The sequence below is a fragment of the Maylandia zebra genome, linkage group LG1 (genome assembly GCF_041146795.1).
Source record: "Maylandia zebra isolate NMK-2024a linkage group LG1, Mzebra_GT3a, whole genome shotgun sequence".
Classification (NCBI taxonomy): domain Eukaryota; kingdom Metazoa; phylum Chordata; class Actinopteri; order Cichliformes; family Cichlidae; genus Maylandia; species Maylandia zebra.
In genome coordinates, this window is record NC_135167.1 from 44,305,934 (window position 1) to 44,316,771 (window position 10,838).

At 38.3% G+C, this 10,838-nt stretch overlaps 1 protein-coding gene across 1 annotated transcript in view; it reads right to left on the reverse strand.

Moving 5' to 3' along the window:
- Positions 1-8,606, reverse strand: part of fah (fumarylacetoacetate hydrolase (fumarylacetoacetase)) — a 21,740-nt gene extending 13,134 nt beyond the window's left edge. Inside the window, exons 1-6 of the mRNA XM_004568688.5 lie at positions 8,459-8,606; positions 7,864-7,974; positions 6,388-6,509; positions 2,850-2,899; positions 1,399-1,489; positions 199-296 (exon numbers count right to left, since the gene is read on the reverse strand). Coding sequence (XP_004568745.2) covers positions 199-296; positions 1,399-1,489; positions 2,850-2,899; positions 6,388-6,509; positions 7,864-7,974; positions 8,459-8,539 — 553 coding nt within the window. The 5' untranslated portion in view covers positions 8,540-8,606. The remainder of the gene's footprint in view (positions 1-198; positions 297-1,398; positions 1,490-2,849; positions 2,900-6,387; positions 6,510-7,863; positions 7,975-8,458) is intronic.
- Positions 8,607-10,838: the final 2,232 nt, after the last annotated feature.

A 10,838-nucleotide genomic window follows, 5' to 3' on the forward strand; every position in this document is an offset into this window, starting at 1 on the left:
GAGACTAATTTATTACTTAGTACTTGTTATTCTGTTTCTTTGTTATTCTGTTTCTTTGTTATTCTGTTTCTTTGTTATTCTGTTTCTTTGTTATTCTGTTTCTTTCGCTGAGGGAACATGTGCACGTAATTTCGTTCCACCTCATGTAAACATGTGATGCGAATACAATAAAGAATCCTTGAATTATAAGGATCTTACTCTGATCAGGCCTCATCTGGCCTGAAGGGCGGCGGATGGGAGTCCCAGAAACAACCACTGATGATGCCCGGCCATGGTATCCCACAGGAAGCCTCAACCTGCATAATACAGAACTCAAGTCACTACAACAAGCTGCTGTGCCGCTTTAAGTCTGCAATGTGCAAAATGGATAGGAAATTGATTTCTGGCAAATAAGCTGCATCATTTCCAGTTATCTTCGAAATGTACAGTTAGTGACAACAAGAAGAAGATAAGGGTAAAGGCATAACCTGCAGAAATGAGACAAAGGTACTTATAGTTGAAGATGAAATATTAACCATAGTAAATAATGACTCATTTAATTATGTAAAAAAGCTCAATGTACGCGAGCGTGTGGGTAATTCTTCACAAAATATTCCAAAAACAAGCATTTTTAGGCATGTAAATAATGTTGAATACTAAGAAATTTCAAATCACATATGTTGCTAAATGGCAAAATGTCTGACTTTGAGATGATAAACCCCACGGTAGCATTTCTGTTTCAGTTCAGCAGCATCGATCGTTGGTCACGTTCATAGTTTGATTGCTGGTTTTCTGGACTTAATTGTCTTCTGAATCATATTTTCAAAGTGTTTATATGCAATAAAATCCAAAAATAAATTCGCTTTAGTAACTTTGACACAGTCACATCTGCTGTAATATTTACACAGATTACTGTGGTTTACAGAAATACTCATTTTGGCCATGTCATTTTCAGGCAGTAACCTCAGAAAGACTGTATGGGCGTTTAGTTTGGCAGGTGTTTTGGTAGCAACCAGGGACCCCATACAATATATGACATGTTGTGGTTTACCATTTGCCCTTTGGAGCTTTTAAATTGCTTCATTTTATAAATGAACTGTTAAAATGAAGTGTTAGGTAACTTTATGCAACCTTCACTGCCTGAGATGAAATTATCCAGTACAGTGTGTCAGAGGGGCACACAGTTATACTTAGCATTAGTCCCCTGAGAGCGCACGTTGTGACAGAGGGATTCAGTGGGGATTCCTGCAAGTCCACACCAAAGCTCTGAAGTACAAATTAATTAGGCAAACCTTGTAGTGGCCACAGTTTGTGGACAATTTGAAATGATCTCTTTTAATATTACTACACATTAAGGCCTCCCAGTCAGCATTTTCTTCATTGTATCAAGTGTTTACTGTTGGTTGGATTCACATGTACCAGTTTGGCATCAGAGCATTCTCCTTTCCCCGGAACATGATCCCAACATTAGTGGCATGATCTCTGGAGGAGTAGAAGTCCGTGTAGTCTCCTATGAAAAACAGACAGTTCATGAATGGGATGGATGCTTTCTTTAACAAACATTTGCAGGAGCGGTCTGCATGCCTAGGCACTTGATTTAGTGTACCATTTCGAGATTAAGTATAAAAAAGCTTATTTTTGCTTGTACTCTCTGCCGCCTGCATTCTGGGTCCACTATGTGGTTCTCCACCCAGTTATATTTGCTCTGTCACAGCTGTAGTAGGCTGTAAAAATGTGTTCTGAATTTTGCAAGTGTCTTGAGCCACTGCTATAGAACCAGCAATGTCCTTGTAAAAGAAGAAACAGCATTATTTGATGTGTGTGTGGTGGGGCGTGGTTTACGATGCTGCTGCAGGTGCGCTTGATCCACCTGCGCGGCATCTGCAATGACGCCTCGCCTGCTTAAAAGTTTGGAGATGTGGTTAACAATGTGGTTGTTGGTGTGTTGAGCTGGTGGCGGGCTAGCTGCAGCTGTGTGTGGATGTATAGCAACCGTGTGAGTGTTAATAAAGTATGTTGAAAAGCATGTTTATGCCACCGGGCCTGCCGTGGTCGTTTACAGTGTGAAATTAATCAAAAAAGGCTTTGTACACAGGTGTGTATAGATATGACATCAGAACAATGCAGAAGGTGCTTGCAGGCACCATTCCTGCCATTTTCTTTGGAAATAATGATATTTCTACATGACCTTGAAATTTTGAGTGGAAGTTTATATAAACTCGTCAACCACAACATTAAACTCAGACAGGTCAAGTACAATGACATTAAATCACATTAACTGAAGTTTGATAAGCGGTTAAGAAAATGTATTCATGAATGAATGGTATATACAAGTGTGTATAAGTGTACTCTGAAGTTCTTTGGGCAGTCAGTAAGATTTAAAGACTAGAAAAGTGCTGCAGTCAAGAGAGACTAATGACTCTCTCACTGCGTCCAGACTCAGCAGCTACGGCGCGCTGCCAGAGACCCTACGTATGCAGTTTAACAACCGTTTTTTGCCTTTGCTATCAGAACATCATGATAGCGTGATTACCTGACAGAAAATGACAATGAAGCCACATTTTTGCACAGGTTTGGCCTGTGGTTCTAAACTTTTGATCAGCTGTGAAACAGCCTGTTTCAATTTAAGTGTTGTTTTCAATAAATTGCTCCAAAAAATATTTTGTCTCACTCCCAATTCTGCTTGTTGCATGTTGAAGCTCTACTTGGAAACTTGTTTTGCAATGCCATCTCTTCAATAATCATGCAAAATATGTTTGTTTTTTGCCATTTTTCAAGTCGTCTTTAACTTTTAATTGTGACTGTATACAAAAGCAAGTCCATTTTCATACAACAAAATCTCTGATAAGAGAAGTTTAGGTGAGGCTTACCAATGTTTGCAGGAAGGTGCATGATGACTGCGCTTTGATGGATAAATGCTCTGCACAGACAAAGGAAAGAGGTGTATATTAGCAAAATAAGCTTTCTCAAAAGAGGATACACACACTTATGGACATAAAATCTCCTGAAGACTAAATAATGCAAAGATACGTTTTGCTTTGTTTTGTTATATGTGGCTCAAAGGGGATTAAACAATACAAAACTGCATTTACAAACACAGACACACTTGTAGAGTGCAAAAAAATCCAGAAACCCCCCCCCCCCCCCCCCCCCCCCCCCCCCCCCCCTTAATATTCTGGCAGCTTTGCACCAGAAAAATATCTGAAAATAACAAAATCTATCATCACGTAAAACTGTGGAAATTTTCTGTAATTTAAATACAATAAATGTGTGTGACGTGTGGTATACTAAATTAGACTGCAGCTGTTTTAGCTTTAAATTTACTAGAATCACAGACTTTGTATATTAAAAATAAATGCAGTAGTAGTATTAAAAACAATGACATTACCTATTAATATGGTAAAACACTGATCTAATACAATTATCAGGCCTCTAACAGCAGAAAAGTACTCTTATTGTCACAGGCTGGGTCTCCGACCCAGCACTCTGAGTTTTCTTTGTATTTTTTGATATGTTATTAGTTTGTGTTATTTCCTATTTGCCTTTAGTTTAGGCAGTTATTGTTCCTGGGTTTTCTATGTTTTGGGGTTTTCTATTTATTTCATCACGTATTAGGTCTGTTAAGTTGTGTTGTCATTTCCTGTTTTATTCTGACAATGTCATGTGTTCTTTGTTCATTGTATTTAGCTTTCCTCTCCTGGTCCTGTCATTAGGTTTATGTCTGTCAGCTGTTTTCCCCCATGTGTCGCCACTTCCCCTGATCACCTCATGTCTGTATTTAAGCCTTTTGTTTTCTTCATGCCATTGTCAGTTCGTCTGTTTATTCTCACCAGAGTTACAGTCATAGTCATAGCCTGTTTATTTTCCACCTCGGTCATAGTTATAGTTTTTGGTCTTAGTACCTTTAGTGTTTTGTTTCTTAGTGTTTTGCCAGCTCAGTGTTTTGTTTCTTAGTGTTTTGCCTGTTTGCTTTGGTCTCTTGGTTCATTTCCTGCCGTCATCGCAATAAAGGTTCACTTTTCTGTTAATCATTACTATTCCTCGTCATCATCTGCTTTTGGGTCCTGTTTCCGCACACATCGGCGCACCCCGCCGTGACACTTATTAGTTGGGCTTTATTATGTAATTTAATGTGAACATTTTTGTACTTTTTATCCATAATTAATGCAATAATATTCTGTACTGCCCATTAAACAAAAGTCACAATATTTTTATTAAACGGGTACAGTGGTTTAAAAATACAGCAATCTACTGTTTATTTTTATACGGACTGTGTAATAGGTTTTTACGTGTATTCTAGCATAAAGTTAATGGATTTACCCTTTAAAAATTATCCTTGTTATTGTAATTATAATATATTGTTAACTACAGATGTTATAATGCACATACTGATCAATATGAATATTGAAAGAGACCATTTTATCATTTTATATAACTTTTTCAAAAATTAGAGAACAATGAGATTTTGTTTTACAGTGCCATCTCTTCAATAATTAGGACACACTTACTTGCTTTGCCTCAGCATTTAATTCTGTTAACAAACAGACCACAACAGAAAACTTCTAACAATCTGTCGTAAAAAAAACGAAAGTGCTTTGTTCAAATGGCTGTTAATGAGCCATAAAAAACAGCAAGTAATTAAACCTAGGGTACACTAAATTTAGAGCCACACTGAATATGGCAAGTTTTCCTGGTGCTGCAGACACCTAAAGATATTTAGGCACGTGCAGACAGCAAAGTTATTTTTCAGTCTAGTTGACAACAGGCATAGTTTCTATGGTAGCTCGCTCTATCATTAGAAAATAACCACTACAAACTTCACTGGTGGTGGAGTCTGAGTACACCACATCTCCAACTTCCTCACCTAAACTGTTACAACTGGAGTGCTTAAATTTTGGGCGAATATTCTAAATACCATTAGCCACATTATAATAGATAGATAGATAGATGTGGGGCACAGAAAGGAATGGGCAAGAATACTAGAGGCACAAAACAACAGCTCCTGGTAGACAGAGCAGTCGTCCAAGACTGCAAGAGCAGGCTGACCAACCTGTGCACTGCCTCGATTGATTAGAAGAAGGCCAATGACTCGATGCCCCACACCTGGATCCTAGAATACGTCGAACTGTACAATATCAACAGGACCCTAAGAGCCTTCATCAGGAACTCAAGTTTTTATAACATGGTAGTTTACTTGATCATACTAACTTTAGCTACTTACCTACCTTTAACTACTCTGTCAGGGGTATTAATAGTTAGTAATAGTTAATAGTATGATGTATAAGTTAATATCTACAAGAGACAGTCCTAAATATAGTGTATGAAATAAAAAAGGTTTTAGCTACCTTGCAGTCCTGAGCAGTAGCTAGAATGTGGGGTTTGCTGCTGTTGAAACCCATTGGTTTATGTAAGCATGGTTCTGTGAGGCAAGCCACAGAGGAAAATGGCAGCTAAAGTTAACTGTTGGTGCCTCAATTCTTTTCCTTCATCCTGGGCTATAATAGAAAATGCAGACTCCCGATAAGCAGCAGTCTGCCACCTACTGGCAGCTGGCTCTTTGCAACAGTGTCTAGTGTTGAAGTGGCAATTTAAAGGGATGCACACTGACTATTGCCCTAATTAACATAATTTCATCTTAATGTTAATAACCCAAAATAATCTGTGTCCTGATTGCACACCTCACAACACTGAATTGGACAACTGGGAAAACATGGATGGTATCTTATTTTTGTTTACTGGACATTTTAAACATGTGTTCCCCCTTCTTTCCTGCCTGAAATACTTTTACCATATTATGTATTGTCATCCAGATGCTGTGAAAGAGCAAATCTAATATATTCACATGTATAATTCTTTTAAACCTAACTATTAGCATTTAGCATGTGTTTCCAGTTTATTCCAGACTTCCTGATTCTTTCTGATTCGTGTTTTATTCAGTTATCATTGCCATGGTATTAAATTGCTGCTTATTACACCAAAACTGCCAGTTGTTTCCTGGTCATCACTATTCTTTAAGCTTGTTTTAAAAGCTTATTAACATGGGTATTAATGTGTTATTAAATAGAAGCAGGCAGTTTTGGATTTTGTAGTTGGAAGCAGGTTATTTATTGCTTTATACATAGATTTATGTGCAATATTACTCAACTGTAACCACTGTTGCTACCATTGTATTACTTGGATATTAAGTGGTTATTACTTTGGTAATTAAGTGGTAATAACTTAGAAATCAGCACATTATTACGTTCATGTTTCTGCCTTGTTACCCTATTATTACTACTTCATTACAGAGCTGTAATAGAAAGCACAAAAATATATGTATTTTCTAAGAGAAAAACAACACAGTAGCCTGAGGATGAAGATGCAGTGTAGACTATGCTTTGTACTGTACACTCCTGTAAACAGACTGACCTGCTCCGAAGGCTCATATCATCTCTCAGTGTGCTCTCATTGGCTGACAGCAGCATTTGCACTGTCCTTCTGGCTTCCCTCCAGGCCTCATAACCAAGAGCCATGAATGCATTCAGTGTAGGCTTATAGGGACACAGATAAAGGTTAGTATATGATCCACCAAGTAGCCTTTTTGGTACATTTCTTCAATGGAACATGAAACAAATAAAACTTTGGCTGATGCACAATACATTAGTGGGCGAGACCACAATCCAAGTGTAGGGGTTCTGTGTGACTAAATGTACACAGGAACCACTTGATCACTTCCAGCTTTGTCTGTTGTACTGTGAACATATCAAAAAGTAGAACTAGTAATGACAACCCTTTTGTTCTAATGAAAGCTGCTTAATTAGTGAATATACTTTCAAACATTTCTACTGTCCTGTAATGTAGGATATCTAAAATATATGATCCACAGAGTTCAGAATGTGATTCTTCCTGACTCATCTCTATACAAAGGAAAATATTTACATTGCTTTGAGAAAATATTTGCTCCCCTTTCTGTTTGTCATATTTGTCCCACTTACATGTTTCAGATCAAATAGATTTTAATATTTTAATAAGTTTTAATATTATAGAAAGACAACCTTTGTAAATACAAAATATGATGATTTAACTTGTTTAAGAACTGCCACCAACGGCAGCATTTAAAAAAACACCATCATCATTTGAAAGGTTATTATGTTTTAAGAATGCATATTTGTCTTTCTAAATGATGTTTAGGACGAGACCTGCAGTCTGTCATGTTACTGGGAATGCCAAATCTGTAAAATCTGAAGCTGCGGTATTCCTGGAATCTTTATTTTCATTTTTATTTCCTTTTTTAAGGCATAAGATTGTCTATTAACGATCTGATCTTTAACTGACACAAAAAATTAACTTGCTGGATTGTATTGATATTCTACTGTATGATGAAGAGACATAGTATGGCAGTAATACAATGGCTTGCAAAAGTATTCGGCCCCCTTGAACTTTCCCACATTTTGTCACATTACAGCCACAAACATGAATCAATGTTATTGGAATTCCAGGTGAAAGACCAACACAAAGTGGTGCACACGTGAGAAGTGGAACAAAATCACACATGATTCCAAACATTTTTTACACATAAATAACTGCAAAGTGGGGTGTGCGTAATTATTCAGCCCTGAGTCAATACTTTGCACACCCCACTTTGTAGTTATTTATGTGTAAAAAATGTTTGGAATCATGTATGATTTTGTTCCACTTCTCACGTGTGCACCACTTTGTGTTGGTCTTTCACCTGGAATTCCAATAACATTGATTCATGTTTGTGGCTGTAATGTGACAAAATGTGGGAAAGTTCAAGGGGGCCGAATACTTTTGCAAGTCACTGTATTTCATTTACTGAAATTTTGTTTAGTTAATGTCAGATTAAACAGGTAACCTGTGCTATTGGTTAATGTTTAGACTCACCTGGTCAAAGACATCTTGATGTTTGGAAAGCACAGGTCCTCTAAACAGAGACTTCACTGCACTGAGGTCTAGGATCTGGTCCCCAATCGCAACACCAATGCGATGTCTGGGCTTGGGAAGTACATGCATCCACAGAAATACACGTGACTAAAGATTATCTACTATGCTTTCACATACACCACAGTTCCACCACCAGTGTTATGTACATCAGGGCAAAAGGCTCCCTTTAATGCAAATAATAGTTCCCTACTAATACCACTGTTCTCTCTTCACATTAATTTAATTCTCATTGTGTCCTGTAGATGGAAGCATTGTCATCCAACCCCACTTGTAAAGGGACAAGTGGACCCATACCAGGCAAGAAAACATAGACACTGAATGTATGTATGTATGTATGGGGGGAAGGGTTGAGGTTTTTCATTCAATTTTAATCAACTCTCTTTGTCTGTGTGACTAAACTAGTGTTTGTGAGCAGAACATTCCCATGGGTCAGGTTTTTACTTGGAGAAAAAGAGGCTCTGCTGTCATCTCTGTTACTGAAAGGTTACGCAATATTCCTTCATTAGAATAGTAGTAAAAAGCAAACTACACTTACACTGTCAGGTGTAGAGAATATTCCATAAGGAAGGTTGTGGAAGGAGAAGTCAGAAGTTGGATCTACTGCTATAAAGGACATCTTCTCTTTGGCAGCTGGATTCAACTGAAGCTTACTGACTAACCAAAAGACTGAGCAGTAAGCTCTTCCAGATGTTTAACTTTAGAAAGGCCCCACCTCCTACTGGACAGCCAATCACATGTTGCCTAGAGTATCCACCTCTAGCTAAGGTCCCTGGAAGTTAATGCAAAACAGCCACATAAATGACTCAGCAAAACTGTAGCCTCATCTCTTGGTGGAGTATGGAGAGAGGGAAAGTTCATGCACCTTAGTAGAAAATGTTAACTTTGAATGAAAAAGCCACAAGTAAGTAAGTAACACTTATATGATCGTGACAGATCGTTATTGTTTCAGTATTACTGATAGAAAATGTGCTGTCAGTCTTATAGAGTTTAAATAAAGTGTTACCAAATGTTTTTAGTTCAATAAAGTTCAACACATAATTTGCCTTTGATGTCTGTGCTTCCCATCAGGAAGATACATGAATGAGTTTGAACGAGTGGCACTTCACAGAGGCAGTTACTTTTTGTGTTTAAAAAATTTGTCCCAAAAGTTGATGTGTGTAGTTCTGTGATGTAGTGGGTCAAAAAAAGTATACTGAAACACACAATGATAGTCTAATAGAGTGAAAATATAACAGATAACACCAAATCCATTCTTACCCTCATTAAAACTGAAGTTTTGTGTAATCATACGTGCATTTTGACTTTTCTTCTCCATGAACAGACTTTCACTCGTCTGTTGTATTTATTGCTGAATTGTCTATCAGGAGTTTCAGCCCAAAGGAAAGCAAAAATTTTGGGCTTCAAATTTAATCACAAAATTATTTTGCCAGTGGCGGTCAAAACTTCTGCGCTTAAATCTTTCAATTCCCCCTTCCTCTCACAAACACACTCTCACACATTTCCCTTTTAAGTGTTTGACAGATTGACACACTCAAACAGAGAGCCTTTTCTTAATGATGGATTGGAAACAAAGTGAAGTTTACACTAATACAGTACATTTGCTTATGAAAGACTGAAGTGAGGAGTAGTAAAAAATTCAGTTCAACTTCCCTACAAACAAAAACACATGGGTTTGATTGCTGTGATAAGCTGTGGACAAACGCATGCCTGAGGTTGGCTTTGACGAGACACCATTTCGTATCTCTTTCATGCATAGTGGTCACCACAGTTACAGCTATTCAAAAGCTGTTTTCTTGTATTTGTGTCAGTGTTGATAGGGGAGAGAGGGCTTTTGCTGTGGCTGCACCCAGACTGTGGAACAGTTTACCTCCTCACATCAGACTCTCCACAAGCCTAGGAACTTTTAAAACTGCTCTTAAAACTCACCTCTTCTCATTGGCTTTTTAGCAAGGTTTAACTTATTGTTTTAACTTATTGTTTTATCAGTGAGGTGTTTTATGTACTTGCGTTTTATTGTATTTTATATTTGTATTTTATTGTACAGCACTTTGGTCAGCCTCGGTTGCTTTTAAATGTGCTTTATAAATAAACTTGACTTGACTTGACATCTATAGTAACATTAAACAACCAGTGGGAGGCAGGTATGGGCTGACACACATTGTCCAATGTAGTGGTTTATGTACAAGTATCTGTACCTGGGAACATCTAAAAGCATCAGGTCTGCTGACCTCAAAGATCTCCTGGGGCGGTAAATGCTAAGAAGCTCTGCCAGGTAAGGAGGTGCAGTACCGTTAAGAACCTTAAAAACCAGCAGTAAAATTTTAAAATCAATCCTAAAAGCAACTGGGAGCCAGTGGAGAGAGCAGAGGACCGGAGTGATGTGGTCTCTCTTTTTGGAACCGGTCAGCATGCGAGCAGCAGGGTGCTGCACCAGTTGGAGGCGATGCAGACAGGAACGATCTAAACCAGCATAAAGGGAGTTACAGTAGTCCAGCCGTGATGTAATAAAAGCATGGACCACCCTTTCTAGATCGTTCCTGCACAGGTAGGACTCCACACCTTTGCTGAATGTCATCAGCAAAGGTGTGGAAGGACACATTATGTTTGCGCAGCACATCGCCCAGAGGGAGCAAATACAGAGTAAACAGCAGGGGGCCTAGAATGGACCCCTGAGGTACACCACAAGTTAAAGGAGCTCTGGGAGATGACAGTTCACCGAGGTGAACAGAAAAACTCCTGTTATCCAGGTAGGACTGGAAAAACTTTAAAACAGTACCTTTCAAACCGACACAGTGTTCTAGGCGGGATAACAGTATGTTGTGATCGACAGTGTCGGAGGCTGCTGTCAGGTCTAAGGTTACTAGGACAGCAGCACAACCAGAGTCTACACAGCAAAATCTCCAGTGTTAATTTAA